General features: G+C 38.5%; 1 protein-coding gene across 4 annotated transcripts in view; it reads left to right on the forward strand.

The window, feature by feature from the left end:
• Positions 1-20,345, forward strand: part of CNKSR2 (connector enhancer of kinase suppressor of Ras 2) — a 296,606-nt gene that overhangs the window by 193,475 nt on the left and 82,786 nt on the right. For 2 of the 4 annotated variants that reach the window (XM_075539028.1, XM_075539030.1), the window contains 2 exons: positions 7,010-7,099; positions 8,531-8,745. In XM_075539028.1, the coding sequence (XP_075395143.1) occupies positions 7,010-7,099; positions 8,531-8,745 (305 nt within the window). The remainder of the gene's footprint in view (positions 1-7,009; positions 7,100-8,530; positions 8,746-20,345) is intronic. The other 2 variants (XM_075539029.1, XM_075539031.1) reach the window with 1 other exon arrangement.

Genomic DNA, 20,345 nt, shown 5'->3' on the forward strand with positions numbered 1-20,345 from the left:
TAAGGCACTGTGCTAAGAGCTAAGGATACCACAGTACAGAAAATACCTTTATCCCCTCTTTCGTAAAATTTGCATTCTAGATGGAACACAGAATCCAAGCAGCTAGTATAATAAATCCGTTGCCTATAAATGAGGACAAATGCAGAGAGACCTGACCTAGAATAAGAGCGCAAAGAGCATTCTTGATTAAGTGACATTCTTGCTTAGTTCTTAAGGATGCATGTAAATTTAGGAAGAAAGGCAGCTTAGAAAACCAGAAGAGGGCAGTGTCCTGGACATCAGTGCAGACTTGTTCTAAAGAGGAGAGAGTACTAAGTACTGAGAAAGGTAAGTCTTGAGAACTATCTGCTACATTTAGCAACCTAGATGCTATATTGACCTTAACAATAGTCTTGGTGGAGTGGAGCCAGAAACTTAACTGGAGAAGGTTCAAGAGACACGATGAGGCAAGAAGTTGGAGGCTGGCATGGAAATATAAAGAAGTTTTTTTTTTAAGGGAAATCGAAATTGCTGCTAATCTGTGGTTAGGGTCAAGAAAGCATTTATTTAAAGAAAGCATTATTGTTTTGGGAAGATTGGAGAGATTATCAGCAGGTTAAAATGCAAATAGGAATGATTGAGTGCTTTCAGGTGCTACCTAATCGATTCCATCTCACAGCAGTTGGCTGTACAACAAAATGAAACACTGCCTGGCCCTGCACCATTGTTTGTTTGTTTGTTTTATATAAATCACTTTATCAGGGGTTCGTGTGACTCTTATCACAATCCATCCATCCATCCATTGTGTCCAGCATATTTGTACATTTGTTGCCCTCATCATTCTCAAAACAATTCCTTTCTACTTGAGCCCTTAGTATCAGCTCCTCATTTTTCCCCTCCCTCGTGAACCTTTGATAATTTATAAATTATTATGGTTTTGTCAGGTCTTACACTGTGTGACGTCTCCCTTCACCCATTTTTCTGTTGTGCATCCCCAAGGAGATGATTATATGTAGATCCTTGTGATCTGTTCTCCCTTTCTACTCTCATTAATGGTTCTGGGGGGTTCATCTGTCCTGGATTCCCTGTGTTTTCAGTTCTTATCTGTATCAGTGTATATTCTCTGGCCTAGCCAGATCTGGGGGTGGGGTGGGGAGGAATAAAGGAAAGTTGTATGTTTCAGCATTGCTACCCTGCACCCTGACTAACTCATTTCCTCCTTGCAACCGTTCCATAAATGGATGTCCAGTTGCCTACAGATGGGTTTTGGGTCCCCACTCTGCACTCCCCCTCATTCGCAATGATAGGATTTTTTGTTCTCTGATACCTGATCCCTTTGACACCTCATGATCACACAGGCTGGTGTGCTTTTTCCATGTGGGTTTTGTTGCTTCTGAGCTAGATGTCTGCTTGTTTACCTTCAAGTTTTTAAGACCCTAGACACTATATCTTTTGATATCCAGGCACCATCAGCTGTCTTCACTACATTTGCTTATGCACCCGTTTTATCTTTAGCAATTGTGTCAGGAAGGTGAGCATCATGGAATGCCAGTTTAATAGAACAAAGTTGAGGGAGTACATGAGTAGAGGCCCAGTGTCGGTCTACTACCTTAATACTAAACCTTTAAATACATGCACATAGATCTATTTCCCCATCATCCTATATAAATATATTTACATATGTCCATGCCTGTATTTAGACCTCCATAAATGCCTTTGCCTCCTAGTTCCTTTCTCTATTTCCTTTTACTTTCCTCTTGTCCCACTATCATGCTAAGCCTTTATTTAGGTTTCAGTAATTCCTCTCGGTTTCATTGCCCTTGATCAAGCCCTACACGGCCTCCTACACACTTCTCGCCATCGATTTTGGATCACTTGTTCCCTTGTCCCTGGGGTTGTTAACACCCACTTCCTTTCCCCTGCTCCCCACTCTCCCATATCTCCCTGGAACCATCGATCCTGTTACTTTCTCCTCCCACCTATCTTATCTAGATAGACCTGCAGAGATAATAATCTGCGCAAAAACAAAACTGAGGAAAACAAACAACAAAAGAAAACAAAACAACAACAATAAACAATGACAAAAACAGAAAAGCCTGAAAATAGGTCAAGGTCTGTTTGTTGATGTTTAGGACTGTTTTCTGGTCCAGTATGCTAATGTACTCTGCCCTGACCCCAAAGTCTATTTTTGGTATTCCCTTGGGACTTCCTTGCTCTGCTCCCCTTGCTGTTCTGTTACACACCCTTAGTGTTTTGCCTCAGTGTGATAGGTCAGATCAGGCACAGTTCCCACACTGTGTCTCCAGTGTTGCCCCCCATAGGGTTATGGGTCATTGAAGAATGTCGTGTCTCCTAGTAGGGCCGGCTATCTGGTCCTCTCTTGGCATTGGCTGCTCTGAGCAGGTATATCGTCCTCAAGGCTTGGTGGACCAGAATGTTCCACTCTCTCTACCTCCCCATTCATTTGCTCCCATGTGCTCTGATCAGACATGCTCCTCTGCCTGAGCTGTACCTGTAGTGCTGTCCTCTGAAGTGAATTCTTCTGCTGCAGCCACTGTGTCATCCCATGTCATTGAGGGGCTGCCTCTTTTTCACCGATCCTTCATTATACCAGACTGGTCTCTCCTGATGACATGTCCAAAGTAAATAAGATGAAGTCTCATCATCCTCATTCTGAGGAGCATTTTGACTGCTTGTTCTCCCGGCAGTTCATGGGATGCAGTCCATGGAAGGTGCAGTATTCTTCACCATCATCACATTTAATATATCAATTCTTCCTTGGTATTTCTTACTCATTGTCCAGTTTTCTCATGCATATGAGCTGATTGAAGATGCCCTGGATTGGCTCAGGTGCGCCTTAATCCTCAAAGTCATATATTTGCTTCAGTAGGAAGGGAAGAAAATGATGTAGGATGGAAAAGAGAGGATTTCTCAAGTGATGACCTTGAGTAGTTTAAGAGGGTTAGGATCAAATTATTTGAGAAATCCTTAAGCTCTCATGTCATTTCATTCAAGCATTCAACAAAAACTTAAAAACTGTCTACTCTGGATTAGAATCATTGTCATGAATGTTTATAACAAATATATATGAGACCAAAAAGTGAAAACAGGTATAAACAGATGTGATACAATCTAGCATGCATCATATATACTAAAACTACTTAGAAAGAGCTAAGGGATCAAAGGGAATTTGTAGCATTTGTTATATCACTGACAAGGCTCTATTCTATAAAATAAAAGTTTATGTCCATGGAATTCAGAATTATGTATACTAGAATTGAAACAATAATTTAATATTAAAATATAATATTATAGTTACATCACTATAAAGTACTCCATTATTTTCTGTATACTAAAATAATTAATTTAGTGTTCTGTCTAGTGTTTGATTTCAACTAAATACAATTTATAATAAAAAGCTGCCATCAAGCTCAGAGAGAATTTCAAATTAAATTCAAAAGGGTTTCTTTTTCCTATATATTTCTTTGAATGTGCTAAGAAATACAATTACAAATCTTACCTCTCTAAAGAGTTCACTTAGAAATCCACAAATGCATGGCAAATAGGAGAAGTCAAATAACAAGCAGTAATACAAGAAAACTTGAAGCACTTACTGATGCAGACCAAAGATTACAGCCTTCAGTATGGGTTACAACTCAACAGAAAAATTTTAAAATAATCAGCAAAACTGAACCAATAAGCAACGTTGTTAATGACAGCAAATACTGAAGTTGTCAGGATTTTTTTTTACTTGGATCCAGAAGCAGTGCCCATGGAAGTGGCAGTCAAGAAATCACATGTTGTAGTACATTGGGAAAATCTTCTTAATGTCTTTAAAGTGTTAAAAAAGCAAATGTCACTTTGAAGACTGAGGTGCACCTGATTCAAGCCAGGGAATTTTAAATTACCTCATATGCATGTAAAAGTTGGACCGTGACTAAGTAAGACTGAAAAAGGATTGATATCCTTGAATTATGGTATTGGTGAAGAATATTGACTATAACATGAACTGTCCAAAAAACTAGCAAACCCTTGTTGCAAAAAGTATAGGCAGAATGGGTCTTAGAAATGAGGATGGCAAGATTTCATCTCACTTATTTTGGACATGATATCAAGAGCCACCAGTCCCTGGAGAAGGCCACCATGCATGGTAAAGTAGAGGGGCGGTATAAAAGAGAAATCCTTCAATGAGATGGATTGACAGTGCTGCCACAATATGCTTGATTTTGAGAATGGCACAGAACCAGTGTTGCCTTCTGTTGCACAGAGTCATTCTGAATTGAAATCCACTGAAAGTCAAATAACAACAACGTAACAAAGATGGGTAGAGTGTTTTTATTTATTTGTTTGCTTATTTATTTAGTTAGTTTAACCTACAGGACTATAACATCAAATCATGATATTTTTCCACTTGAGTTTTGCTATCTTATAAGATCAAAATGTTGCTATATAAATGTAGATCCAAACATATTTCCAAGTTGTAGTCAGTGCTCTCTATATTTTGAAATGAAGTCATTTATGCCATTGTCTCTTTTTCATTCTGGCTGAGACAACTAAGAAGGTTTCCATAAGTGTATTATCAATAATTTAGCACAATAGAAATTTGATAGAAAAATTAATACATAGAAGCAACATTATTTAAGCATAAGCAAATAACATTGTTTACATTTTAGGATACTTATTCTGATTTGCACTGTTAAATTTACAGCTTTTTAAATAATAAAATACTGAGGGTTCAACTCTTATAAAAGTAAATTTTAAAGTCTTTTATTTTAGTCAGTTTTTGTCTAATTCAATATATTTTCCTTCGAATTTGAGTTAGTAATACCCACTGTAATTCTGTTGTTGTTGTTTTTAAATCACTTCTTCAAATGTCAGTGTTAGAACCATCTGCAAATTCTCTTTCTTATGGTGGATAGCACACCAGAAGTATCAAGGACTTAATTACATGCTTCAATGATTTATATCTATTCGAATCTCAGGGAACATGGCCCAAGCACAACTAGATATTTCATGTGATATATGTGTATTATAAATGCAAGTAGCTCTTCTTGCTTTTGTGTATCTATGAGTATCTTTGACTCCAGACAACCAACCGACTCCTTGAAAAGATCAAATTAGAAATTCTAAAGTAACATGTAGAGCAAGCAAGTACAACAATCAACAGCTTATTTGTTGGATTCTCACTTTTCAAAAGCATTTTTGATGGCATATGGAAACTGTTAGAGCTATTAACTACTTCAGTGTTAGTGCCCATGATGAAATGGAATTACTTTTAAAATCTGGATCCTAAAGAAATAAATTGAAGATATTGGAAAATATAATAATCATGGCATTGAAAATCCAGAGGACTGGTTCTACAAAGGAGACTTTTTCTAAAACCTCAAATCAACCCTTTATGAGCAGAATATATGAAATGAGATCAACTCACCCGAATCTGGAATCTTTGTACAAAATATAAAGTCTATATACTCTGAAAAAGAACCTCTAAATAAACACTACAACATTGAACTGAATATTTTTATCATGTCGAATTTATCTTCTGACTTTAAAGGAGCTTAGCAAAACATACTAAATAAGCCATGGAATTGTGCAAAATAAAATGCCATAAGGCCTGTAAAAATTCCTCAAAAAACAACGTTAGAACAAAAAATGTTTTAATTAGTGGAGTGATTACGAAATTTAGCTCGGCAAAGAAGAAAGGCAAGAGGACATAAAGTGACTAAAAGACTGTAGAGATTAGATCGATAGAGTGAAAGAGGATGAATTGTTGTTGTAGGCAGTGTGTTAAAACACCAAAAGTAGTCATTGAAAAGTAGGATTTTTGGAGGGATTTCAGCCTGTGCAAATGACAATGTTAGGTATATGATAACAAGAATGAGTGGGGTAAGAATGTCAGAACATCAAGAAACAGAATCGAGAATATTGGAGGGCATATATTAAAGTCACCAAGACATATGACAGAACCAGTATTTGAGTGCTATTACTACCATTACCAGCTGTGTCCTTGGACAAGTTACATTACCTGTCTCAGTTTCCTCATTGGGTGAAATGAAGACAATGACAGCTTATTTCTCATAGTTGTTTTGAGGATCGGATAACTTACTGCATATGGAACCCTAGCATGTGGTAAACTGTAATATTACCCTGATTATTATAATCATCATTCTTAGAATCTAGTACTGGATGAGTCGCAGTTTTTCCTTCATTCGACATTTACTAAGCATTATGCCAGGTATTGTGCTAGTTCTCCTTTTAAAATTCTGTATGATTTTCTTTGGCTATTTTGCGTTTCAGGAACTTCAAGTTCAACCAAAATGATACTCCACAGCCGCCTTTGCCATGTATTCTCCTTGCTAAAATAAATGCTGCATAGTAAGAATACAGACTCAGAAGGAAATAGGACAGGCCATGGCAGTGGTTGCTTGGATCTGGAAATTAGACATGCTCACTGTAACAAAAGAGATTTGGGGGGACAGATCCAACTGTAGACTAGAAAGAGAATCTAGCTATGTTGCTGGTGTATGGTGGTATTCAAAATGTATGGTTATAGGAGTTAGGAGGTAGTAAATATGAGAAATTAGCCTCTGGTGTTTCAACATGAAACATAAAATGATCTGGCAGGAAGGTTAAGCATAGGGCTACCATGTTGGAGGTAGACTAACAAAATATAGACACTTGAGCATTGGAGAATAAGCTGGGGATCCAGTAATTGAACATGAAATATTATCAGTGAAATAATGATCTTCTTTATAAAGGACCACACTCTTCAAGTCTGGGCTCTTGAGAGGAAACTTAGGCTATTTATGATTTATGAAAAGTAAAAGAGCCTTATCATCTGGCCAAATTCCACAGGCAGTTTCACCTTCTGGCTCAAAGCACACATTTTCTTCATCTACATAAATGCCAACCATCATGTTGCATAGGAGTGAGTGTGTTTTGCTGATTGTAACTGAAAATCAGTGTAAGTTTGAGGAGGCATGGGGAAAATCCAAAACAATGTGATGTGAATTTTGTTCTCTGTGTTTAGGCAAGCTACGACCTATATCTATGCCAGTGGAATATAATTGGGTGGGGGACTATGAAGATCCAAATAAGATGAAGAGAGATAGTAGAAGAGGTAAGTGTTCTAGAATCTTAGTGTAGGCTGGGTTGTTTGAACAATAAGCAAATTTAAATGCTCTTGAAATAGGATATTATGGTTTCAATGGGAAACTGTTCATTCTGTCATCAACCGTATGGTATGCCAAAATCTGCTTAGGCCAAGAGTTGATTATCTTGACCAGTTATTAAATAAATATCTTCCCTGAATCCTTCCTAAGGGATCCAGGGTAGATCAGTGTGCTATTAAAAATTTACTGTCTATCATCTGAAATATAATATTTGTCCGGACAAAAAAGGTCAGAAGTGTGAAACTGCATTAAAAATATTAAGTTCACCAAATAGGCGTCATTTATGATCAGTCCCCAATGGTCCGCAATGCAATCTCTCTCATTACTTTTATATTGATCTAACCTTAAAGTAAGCATTGAAGAACATGGGTAAAAAAGCTTATGGAAACTAGGGCAATGACTAATGAAAACCATAAAGAAATGGAAAAACAAACAAACCCAAAGCAACCAAACTGCTTTGCCTTTTTTCTCCCCTATTCTGTTCGCTGTTCAGGGCTACCTTCTTTCTTGGGATGGGGTACTCTTGCAGTATCTGCCAGTTTTGATGTCCCCTTCTCTTGCTGGTGAGGTGAGCCATAGATAGAGCAAGTGCAAGTCTCCTGGCCAATGAGATTTGGCCACATGTGTACATGGTAGGCCTCGTGGGTCATGCTGCTATTTCCACTTTTCCAGAGCTAAAAGCTGAAAGGTTGTAGATGAAAGTAAAACAGAAGAACAATCCATAGCACCTAAGCTCATAAGCTTCCTTTCTAACATGTTTGACCTGTTTGTAATTTCTAACCAGTGTAAGAATTTATTTCATTTGTGCCCAGATCCACAGACCACACAGGGACACTCAAGCATGAATATCTGCCCCATTACACTGAATTCGTTGGTAAATACAGGAACATTGACAGATTATTTTACATCTGTGTATTCACTTATTTTGCAAGCTCCAGTTTCTAATCTCATTTTTATGTGATCCATTAGTGGGTTGCTAGTGACATCTATTAAAAAGCCATATGAAGTACTAAGTGCTATCAATTTACATATGGCTTTTATGAACTAAGTTTCCTAATGCTACCTAGCATGCCACACGTCATTGTCATCAGACTCTAGGAAAGTTTTATGAGCCACACACTTAGAACTTATTACTCAAGCTCTACAGGTGATTCTGATGTGTTGGTCTAGAACTAAAACCTGGGAAAATAGTCAACTGTCTATTTTGTATTCTCTGATGTCAACACATTAAGATCCTTTATATTGTCTTTCCATAGATAGATATTTTATAGATTAAATCAAGTTCAATTCCGGAAACGTAATCTAACAGCACAATTTGGGGAAAGGACAAATGTGGGATATTTGCATATTCATATGGGTGTATTTCTCTTTTTATATAGAGAACTCTCTACTTCGATATATGAGCAATGAAAAAATTGCTCAAGAAGAATACATGTTTCAGAGAAACAGCAAAAAAGACACAGGGAAGAAGTCAAAAAAGAAGGGGGATAAGAGTACTAGCCCGACTCACTATTCATTGCTACCTAGTTTACAAATGGAGGCACTGAGACAAGACATCATGGGCACACCTGTGCCAGAGACCACACTCTACCATGTAAGTACATCCTCGACTCTGGATTACAGCTTTTATTGCAAAACTGGTGAATTACTTTTTGGGGTAAATTCCAGATTTTTCTATTGTCATGTTGTCATGCAAGGTCCTAACTTAGTTAATACCCTTTCTAAAAGGATGAGTTTCTTCTTCAGTTTACATGCTGAATGATTTCATATCTAGTAGCAGGTTCAATCATCGGTGTGATAATACATAGTGATTTGATTACTTAAGCTCAACATTAAATAGACTTTTTAGAAAATATATATGATTTTACCAAAAATGATCATCTTTTATGAGACTGATAGAGTGTACGGTCATAGAGAGAAGAATGAGAAGATAACATTTTATGGGAAGGCAGACATACCAGTGGTTCCATGTAATAGGTGTGTGAGCTGTAGCTATAACATAGGAGAAGAGCCTTACCTGCTGCTAGGGGAATGAGAAAGGGCTTCATAATGGAGATCATCTGAGTGAAGAGTAAAAGATGAGTGGCGGTATTTTAGGGGGAAGGCATGTGCAAGAACATAATCTCTGTGGCTCAGAATTGCTGGTTCCTTGAAAGACAGGAAATGCACAGGAGGAAAGGACAGTGGATGGATGTGAAGCCATAGACAGGGATTAGATCACACATTTTATGATAAATTGAAGCTTCTTCCTGCTATGATGAAAGCCATTAGAGAAACTTGGCTGGGGAGTTACATGTTTGCTTGACCCTTTAAATTACTCTATTGCAAAGTTTCAATTGAGAGTCCAAAGGTAGGGCCATTAATTAAGCGCAGGCCATGTGGAGACTGAGACCCTCATTTATATTGACTCACATATTCAAACCATGGTATACCTTGGTTGAAATGGAGTTTGCTGGCCCAATGGAACTATAAGACTCTTGATAAATGTGTAAAAGCGACTTGTCTATGGACGTGTATGATATATGAGTATTATATCAAGAAAACTAAAAAAAGAAGCAGAAACCAAACTTGATCTATGGTTCCATGGGTGAAAGAGGAAGAGATTTTGCTTATAGGACATTGAGTTTATTTTAATGATGGTGGAACAATTTGGGGGGGGATATTGTTAATGGTTGTACAAAATAAAGCATACAATTAATGGCACTGAATTATACACCTGGTGTTGTGGGGAGGAAATAAAAACATGGTCTACAAGTTTTCAACTAATGTGAATAATATGATCAATACTCACAGTAACACAGAAACATAATCTGTCACTGATGTAGAAGGTATATAGTGTGAAGAATTTAATAACTTGCCTTTAGTTTCTCTTTGGATTAACTCTCTTACATCATCTACTTACTTATTCCAAAGCACTGTCATAAACTACAATGTCAAGAAATAGTTTTCTTTATTTGTATTGGATTAGGAATGTCTGTACCACTCCTCTTTTTACTCTCTCATCTCCCCATTGGTATAGATGACACTCCCCATCCCACCCCCCAGGCTTCTCCACTCCAAGAAACTATGGCGCATATCAAAATCTGCTTTGTGAAATCGCTAATAAAATTATTTTTATCCATAAATATTTTAAATCAGTCTCAAGTTAGTATTCCTAGATGTGTGATAGGGATCACTTTAATCAGAAAAGTAATAGCCTAAGCAAAAAGTCTGAATGTGAAAGACATCTGGCCTGGTGGCAGGTTGTTAGTGAGAGAAGAACTAGGAGTTGGAAGAAGAGGCCACTTCCCACCTAGTACATCAAATGTTAAAGAATTGCGATTTTTCTCTTAAGAAGACAAGCCATTAAAGACACATTTAAACACTCAAGCCTGTTCTGTGTGGCCATGAACATATGGAGCATATTAGGAAAGGAAAATAGAAAAATGAGGCTTGTGAATTATGGATAATACCTTCGTGTGGTTTGATGCTGTTGAGTTGTGTCTGACTCAAAGCAGTGTTAGGTAGAAGAGAACCAAACATTCCCTGTTCTTCTCCATTCCTGTGACCATTGCTATGTATGAGCCCTTGTTGCTAACCCATCTCCTCAAAGCGTTTTCTCTTTTGCATGATGTCCTTCTCCAGGGACAGCTCCTTCCTGATAACAAGTCCAAAGTTTGTGAGATTAAACCTTCCCATCCTCACTTCTCTTTTTTTTTTTGCCTTTATTTAGACTTCTTTTTTTTAACATTTTAGGGGCTCATACAACTCTTATCACAATCCATACATATACATATATTAATTGGATGAAGCACATCTGTACATTCTTTGCCCTAATCATTTTCAAAACATTTGCTCTCCACTTAAGCCCTTTGCATCAAGTCCTCTTTTTTCCCCTCCCTCCCCGTTCTCCCTCCCTCATGAACCATTGATAATTTATAGATTGTTATTTTGTCATATCTTGCTCTATCCGGTGTCTCCCTTCACCACCTTTTCTGTTGTCCATCCCCCAGGGAGGAGGTCACATGTAGATCCTTGTCATCAGTTTCCCCCTTTCCAACCCATTCACCCTCTACCCTCCCAGTATTGCCCCTCACACCCCGGTCCTGAAGGTATCATCCACTCTGGATTCCCTGTGCCTCCAGCTTCTATCTGCACCAGTGTACAACCTCTGCTCTATCCAGACTTGCAAGATAGAATTCGGATCATCGTAGTGGGGGGGGGGGAAGCATTTAGGAACTGGAGGAAAGCTGTATTCTTCATCGGTGACTGACTCAACTCCTCCCCTAGACCCCTCTGTGAGGGGATCTCCAGTGGCCGACAAATGGGCTTTGGGTCTCCACTCTGCACTTCCCCCTTCATTCACTATGGTGAGATTTCTTTTTTTGATGATCCCTTATACCTGATCCCTTCGACACCTCGTGATCACACAGGCTGGTGTGTTCTTCCATGTGGGCTTTGTTGCTTCTGAGCTAGATGGCCGCTTGTTCATCTTCAAGCCTTTAAGACCCCAGACACTATCTCTTTTGATAGCCGGGCACCATCGGCTTTCTTCGCCAACCCATCCTCACTTCTAATGAATAGTCTGTCTAGGAGTTTCTCCCAAGGCAGACTTGTTAGTGGTTTGGGTAATCGGTCCATGGTACAGTCAATATTCTTCACCAAGACGTTCATGCAAAAGCACCAATTCTTTCCCAGTCTTTCATATGCATTGTCCAGCTTTTGCATGCATGTGAGATGATTGAAAATTCCGTGTTTCGAGTCAGGAGCACATTAGTCCATCTTTGGTTTTTAACACTTTAAAGAAATCTTTTTTTTTTTTCACAAGAGAAAAGCTTGTAGTTAGTTCAGGGATCGTTTGCTGGCCCTTAGGAGCGTTTTCTAGTCCAGTCTGTTGGGGTAAAGAAATCTTTTGAAGTCAATTTGCTAAGTGCAATATATTATTTTATTTCTTGAATGCAGCTTCCATGGCCTTGATTGTGCATCCAAGTAAAATGAAAATCCTTGAAAACCTCAATATTTTCTGATTTTAATTATGCTGCTTATTGACCCTGTTGTGAGAAATTTTGTATTTTTATGATAAGATGTAATCCATACTGAAAGCTGTCATCTTGGCTCTTCATCAGTATTTCAGTTCCAGTTTGCTTTCAGCAAGCAAGGCTGTGTCATTGTATATTGCAGGTCATTAATGATCCTTCCTCCACACTTGATGCTAGGTTCTTTATAGAGTCCAGTTTCTTGGATTCTTTGCACAGCATGCAGATTGAATAAATATGATGAAAGCATAGGAGGACAAATTCTCAGCACTTTTCCAAAGGGCATTATGTAACTATATCAGCCATGGTGGCATAGTGGTTATGCATTGGGCTGCTAACTTCAATGTCATTTCGAAACCACCAGCCACTCCTTGGGAGAAAGACAGGCCTTTCTACTCCTGTAAAGAATTGCAGTCTCCCTTTGTCCACTTTTCTGTTGTCCATTCCCCTGGGATTACACTGTCCATCATCTCCCTTCACCCACTTTTCTGTTGTCGGACAGCGTAAGACATGACAAAATAATAACTTATATATTGTCAAGGGTTCATGAGGGAGGGGGGAGCAGGGAGAGAGGGGGAAAGATGATGGAGCTGATGCCAGGGGCTTAAGTGGAGAGCAAATGTTTTGAGAATGATGAGGGCAATGAATATACAAATATGCTTGACACAATGGATGTATGTATGGATTGTGAAAAGAGTTGTATGAGCCCCCAATAAAATGATTTTTTAAAGATAACCAAGAAAAAAAATCACCTGAGAAAATAAAAGCTTCAGATGTTAAGCAAATAAAGTATCTGGCAATAAAAAGCAGAATGGAATCTGTAGGGGAAAAAAGAGTTGCAGTCTTAGAAATTCAAAGATGCAATCTACCCTGTCCTATAGCATCGCTATGAGTCAGCATTGACTTGATGGCATTGAGTTTGGTGTTTTGGTATCAAGAACCTGGGACCCCTGGTGGGAATGTGAGTCAAGCATTGGACTTCCAACTGCCAGGTCAGGAGTTCAAGCCCACAGCGGTGGAAGAAAGATGAGGCAGTCTGATCCTGTAAGCATTTACAAACTCAGAAACCCTAAATAGAGATTGTATGAGTCTGAATTGATTCATTTTGGTTTTGTTATCAAGAACCTGGGCTCAATAACTTCATTTCTAAAATTTCATTTTAAGGATTCAGAGAATCCACTCTTACCTCATACTTTTATCATATGCCCTAAGTCTGTAAACTAGTATTTCCCAGATAGTTAATGCTTATCCAAACTACATTTTGCCAGAAGGCCAGCAAAGAGTAAAAAGCACATTGGTATTTTTGTTGAAATCCTCCCAGATCATACTGAGCCCCAATCGCAGAGTAGAGGACTTGTATTTCTCCCTCTCTTCTCAGATGTTCTACTCTCATAAAGAGTTACAATCTTGACAATTCACAGGGGGCAGTTCTACCCTGTCCTATCGGGTCCCTCTGAATCGGCATGGATTGTTGGCAGTGAATTGGGTTTGGGTTTTGGTTTCACTTTTAGAAAATTATTAGGGAATGTTACACATTTGTTATGTCTAGTGAGCCTCACATCAACCTTTGTTGCAAATGATGAAATGCAAACCGTGATATTTTCCAGATGTTGATGTTGCTGTTACAAGAGAAAGACACACGGCTCAGTCCTGCACCAGCCTCACAATTGTTAGGTTTGAGCCCATTATTGCAGCCACTGTGTCGATTCATCTGGTTGAGAGGCTCCCTATTTTTTGCACCGGCCTTCTATTTTACCAAGCACAAAGCAATTTCTCCAGGGACTGGTCTCTTGCAGCTAGATGATCTCCATTCCAACTTACCCATCATCTCCCCTCAAGCTATGTTATGAAAAAGCATAAGTTCCAGAGTCGAAACCTGAACCCAAATGATCTGCTCCAACCATCTTTTTGTGCTCTACACCAGTGGTTGGAACATGGTAAACCTTCTCTACACAAAGAAATTTGAGCTTTAACGAAAACATGAAAAGTGTGAAATTTTAACAAACATGTACCTTTTTTGTTGACTTTAATAGCATTTCAATGCCTGGATTGATTTCTATTCACATTTCTGCTTTGTGTATGAACATTATATATATATATATGAAAATATACAAAACTGCTGCTGTTATGAAAACATAAGTCTATAGCTGGGACTGTAGAATATTAGAGTTAAACTTGCTTGGACATCACAGGCAAAAGAACATACTCTTAAGTGATTGCTTTTTCTATTCATAAGAACTCGAGTTTTATTATTTTTATTTTCATGCACATTTATTTGAGCAATGAAAAAGTTTTTTTTCCATTGTGTTAAGTATTCTTTGAAAACACAAGATCAATATCAAGATGTAATTCAATTACATTTGTGATGACCCACTAAGCTTCATTCTTACCAGTTATTCATATGTATAATGTGCCATTTTTAGCAGTAGAATAAAATTATGAAGATTGAATATTGGGATTCACAGGATACTATCTCTGCTATATGACTAGCTCCTTGTAGTTAAAAGATTTTTTAAAGGTAATGAAAACTTAATTGAATTTGGTAGGAGGCTCATTTGTTTAGCTGTTAACAGAAATGTTTATATAATAATAAAGATTTAGAAGTTTAGAGGATTATAAAATATACATTTTAATTTAAAAATTAATTTTACTTCTAGTCTTCCAGTGTATATCATTTTTATTAAATGGATTTTAAATCAAATAACGCACGATGTCCTATCTATTCTAATCATCCATCATTTATTTACCACCTCTTTATTTTCTACATGCTATTCCCTCTACTAAGAATACTTATTGTTTCACCTCCTACATTAACAGACTGCTGCCCCCTATCAAAAAAAAAAGGATAAACCACTGCTATGGAGTCCATTTCAGCTCATCTCTCATCCACACCTATCCCGTGTGCTTTCTCTTCAAAATATTTATGTACCTATGTGATGACTTACTGCCATTCTTCCTTCTACACGGAAAGGCAGGCCTGTCGGGATGGACAGGAAAAGCTCTCCATCTTCTTCAGTACTAGATTTTAGCACCCAGTAAATAGTACCTTGAGGGCCTGGGGTAAGATGAAAGTGCTTAAGTACAGCCCTTCAAGCTATGTTTCTGTACCTCCCACCAAATGAGTGGGTGGAAACGTGCAACTAGGGTACCTGAAACACTAATAGAGGATATCTGTCAGATTTTCTGTGTAAAGAGAGCCATCTCAGAAGCAAGCGCAAAGAATTCCAGGACCATCAAGACATAAACAAAAAGCAGCCACCAGTAGAGAACATGTGTCATCACTGCAGTGGTGGAGGTAGTAGAGGCTGTGACACAGAGACCATGAGAGAGCAAAGAGCCAAGAGCAGTGCGTAGACCAGTGGTTCGTGAGCCCTTGGTGGGTGGGGGGGGGCGAAGGACTCTTTCACAGGAGTCACCTAAGGCCATATTTCTGATGGTCTTAGGAACTGAGACACCTCTCCTCTATCCCTCTCTAGGCAGGTCCCCCCAAATGCAGATAACACCCACATACAGGATCGCCACAACATGAGAAACAATAATAAAGAGTCGTGGCCTTAGGAAGGTTGAGAACCATTGGTTTAGACTATGAGGTAGTATGGCAAGTGGGCTTCCAGGCCCATGAGGATGGTTTTCAGTACACCTCTGCTCCACAGATGCCAACAAGACTTTGCTCCACTGCAGCCCCCGCCCTGCTGTCTCTGTCTCAGCTTCAGAGCTTTAGCTCCAGCAGCCCCCGCCCTGCTGTCTCTGTCTCAGCTTCAGAGCTTTAGCTCCAGCTGCTTTTCTTTCCTTCCTTGCTCTGCCACGTCGTTATAAGAGCCCAGTAATGCCTGTCAGCCAAGCTGGAGAGTGGTTTGCAAAACAGTTTTGCCTACTCACTAATTCTCTGTCTGGGAAGTGAAAGTGGTTAGCTGCAAAAGCCCTCATCAGACGTGTGCTCACGTGAAGAAAAGGCATACTGCTGTGGGGGTACATAAAATTCCAATGTAGGCCTAAAACACCTTTAGGTTAAAAATGATTGGATGGCTCTGAATCTCATCTTTAAGTCTTTGAGGACGTTCTTCTTCCTGAATATAATATACCCAGAAGCCGTTGCCATTGAGTTGCTTCTGACTCACAGTGACCCTGGAAGACAAAGTGGAGCTGCCCCATGGGACTTCCAAGGCTGTGAATAGTTACAGAGGCTGTTTGTAGAGCCGCTTGTGTGTTCTAACTGCTGACTTGGGGGTTAGAATCGAAGCATTTGACCACTGTGTCACCAACGCTCCTTTAATATAATACACATATGAGCATTGGATCTCACAGTAAAGCTGCTAAGCTAAATTCATAAACAAAGTAATCATTCATTTTATATCTATAGACTAAGCTGCCAAGAAAAGTAAAATTTGATCTATGCAGTTATACTTTCACAAGTTTAATTTTAGATGGTTTATTAAAAACAGATTTTGAGTGGGTGTTCAGAAATCTGGAAGAGTCATATCATTTCAATATTTCATGGCTTTTCTTACTTATTTAAGATAGAGCTGCAAACATTTCACTTTTGTTTTGCTTCTAATAAGACTAAGTCATTCTGGTCAATTTGTAAGGGTTTTTGTATTGTTTTGGTGCGGGGGAAGAAAGAGATGGTGTACTTTTAAAGCGCATTTAGTTTGTATTTATTTAGCAAGTAAATAAACATGAACCAGTCACTGCTCTACATACCTTATAAATATTCATTTGTATCATCCTGAAAAAACTCCTATGAGGCAGTTTACCTTATTATCCTCATTTTTACAGCTGACAAAGCTGAGGGATATAGAGGAAATAAGGAGTAAATGGGGGATCATGTACTTAAACTCTAGCAGTCTTTTTCTTATTGTACCATATTGCCTCTCCAAAGCAATTCTAATCGTGTCACCTGTATGTGATTCCCATTCTAAATGTTAGGGAATATATAAAGAGTAATAAAATATTGCCCTGCTACTAATTAAAATAGGTAATGATTACTGATTTTTTATTTTCTGTGCTGAGCGCCTATGAAACAGCATCTCACTGTGTCCTCAAAATGACCCTGGGAGATTGGTGTTAATGTTATTATTTCTGTTTCTGTGGAACTGAAACACAAACAAAGAGCTGACCTTATTCAAAATCACACAGCTAGTCTGTGGCAAAAGAGAGATGTTAGTCCGCATAATCCACTAACTCAAAATCGCATGCCTTTCGCTGACGGGAGTGGTTTCTACTCATAGATATTTAAGCATTAGGGAAGACAGAGCTATTGTTATCACAAGGTGTCATATTACCACCAGGTAAACATGCACAATTAAATGTATCTGCAGTTACAAAGTTTGGTCTGCCCATCCATAGCTGACTGGCTGAGTTGGCTTGCCTTACGATCGGATCAAAGCAGCTAGTTGTTTTATAACAGCCAATACCTCCCAGATTTACTTTACTCCCTGAAAAGGCTGTATGATGTTCTTCCTCATGAGGTGCTTGCATGCATGTCCGGTATCAGCCCTAAATATCGCTGTATTCATAACTATATGCATTTTCTGATTCCTGTAAATGATTTGATTATTTCTAGCTTGTTAATGCTACGTGCCAAGTCCTAAATGGGAATAGACGGGCCTGGAAAAGCGTTTTCCAGTGGTCTACATCCCTTAAGCAGTAATTCTGAAGGTAGAGTCAGTCTGTCCTTGAAATGGGCTTTCTGATGACTGACACTTGACCCCGATGTGGCAAGTCTGCCTTTGATGCTTCTCGGAAAATAACATAAAATTGGCAGATTTTCAGTTTTCCCATGTGACTAGATATTGCTTACTGTTAAACTACTAAATGAATTCTGAAAGGTTGCAAAAGGGATCATTATAAAATAAGGCATCCATAGAGTGCTCCATATTCTGATTCTGTATTCATTCAAAAAGCCTGGCATCCATGCAGCCCTCAACAATAGAGCCATGCTCCTGCTACACAGGCACAAAGGGAGCTAGTGCGGCTTCCCCCAGTTTCAGGAGGAACACTATATTCCCCTTCAGAATTTTCTTTGTTACCTGTGGTTTTCCATTTCGATTCTTTTCCATTATACGTTATTGTTCGATTTTATAATGATCAGTTTTAGGATTTGTTTTGGTTTTTGGATTTGTTTGTTTGGTTCCCCCTAGAGTGTATAGTGATTCATACATTCCCTCAATTTTCTAAGAATGAGACTTTAAGGCATATGTTATTTATAGGTAAAATATGAATCATCTATACCTCAATAATTATAGAGTAATATTTGCTTGCTATTACCCATTAACTTTCCACTGGAAATGGAGGCATAGGAGTCTCAGGCGTATTTTGACGTATTATGGGGAACCATGATGAAATGTATACTTGGATCCATTGCCTCCGATATAGAGATGTGATAAAAACAAAAATTGTTATCCGTACTTGTTTATAAATATGAGACTGTTATTGAATGTTAGTTCATGAAGGGGCCTAGAAGAAAAAAATTCAGTCAAATCTCCTGATTTATCTAAACTAATTAATAATTCCATTTAATTTTTAATCATTTTATCGGGGGCTCATACAATTCTTATCACAATCCATAAATCCATCCATTGTGTCAAACACATTTGTACATTTGTTGTCATCATCATTCTCAAAACATTTGCTTTCTACTTGAGCCCTTGATATCAGCTCTTCATTTTCCTCATCCCCCCTCCCTCATGAAATCTTGATAATTTATAAATTATTATTATTATTATTTTGTCATATCTTACACTGTCCAACATCTATATTCACTCACTTTTCTATTGTCCATCCCCCAGGAAGGCGGTTATATGTAGATCCTTGTCATCAGTTCCACCTTTCTACCCCACCTTCAGGTATCGCCACTCTCACCACTGGTCCTGAAGGGGTCATCTGCCCTGGATTCTTTTGTGTTTCCAGTTCCTATCTGTTGTACCAATGTATATCCTCTGGTCTAGCCAGATTTGTCTGTTTGATTTTTATAAGGAGCCCTAACGGTCCTGTGGGCTAGCCATTAGACTTCAATTAGAAAAGTCAGTGCTTCAAACCCGCGAGTCATTCCACAGGAGAAAGACGAAGCTGTCTACTCCTATAAGGAAATGCTGTCTAAGAAACCTTATGTAGTGTCGCTATGAGTTAGAACAAACTTAATGATAAGGGGTTTTGTTTTAGATGTGTTTATTTGCTTTTCATACTTAAGGTATTTTTATAGCCAATCCTAGATTTGGTGCACTATTAACATAAATATTCCTTGGAAATTCAAAGATTCACTAATACAATATTTAATTTCTGGAAAAGATGAAATATACAAATTTTCCATTATGTCATTGCTACTAATGACAGCGAAAACAAACTTACAAATCACCTATCAGGATACTCTAAACGGTAGACAATAAGAGGTATATACTGACTTGGCCAGAGTGTTAGAGGAAGAACCCTGGTGGCATGGTGGTTCATGTGTTGGGTTGCTAACTGCAAAGTCAGCAGTTTGAATCCACCATTTGCTCTGCAGAAGAAAGAGGACATTTTCTACTACAGTAAAAAAAAAAAAATCTCCAGCCTTGGAAGCTCAAAGGTGCTTTTCTACTGTGCTCTGTAGGGGTGACTCTGAGTTGGAATGAGCTCAATGACACGGACTAGGTGAGTGGTGAAGAAGCCTGCAAACCTGGGAATGTTGATGAATACACACCAAATATAGCCTCAAGAAAAGCTTGCTCTCTTTAATCGAATCACAAAAATCTCACCACCATAAAGTCAATTCCAACTCATAGTGACCCTCTTGGACCGGCAGAACTGCTCTCGTCGGTTTCCAAGACTGTAACACTCTCCAGGTGTCGGAAGCCTTCTCTCTCTGTCCCACGGAGAAGATGGTGATTTTTAACCTACTGGCCTTATGCCACTAGGGCTCCAGGAAAAGGATGGCCCCAAATAACAAACTTTTCATCATACCTGCCTCTTTGCAAGATGAAAACTCTAGAAAAGGTGTGTTCTCCAGTGTACAGGTGTAAAAAATATCAATTCACTAAGAAAGGATGATCATCTTAAATGTGTGTGTACCAAACAAAAAAGTTCATGAAGCAAAATCCAACAGAATTAAAAGTAGACACTGACGAATCTAGAATTATACTTCAGGACTTCAACACTCTTCTCTCGGTAATCTATAGACTCAATAGACAAAAAGCCATCAAGA

This window comes from Tenrec ecaudatus, chromosome X, assembly GCF_050624435.1.
Source record: "Tenrec ecaudatus isolate mTenEca1 chromosome X, mTenEca1.hap1, whole genome shotgun sequence".
NCBI lineage: Eukaryota > Metazoa > Chordata > Mammalia > Afrosoricida > Tenrecidae > Tenrec > Tenrec ecaudatus.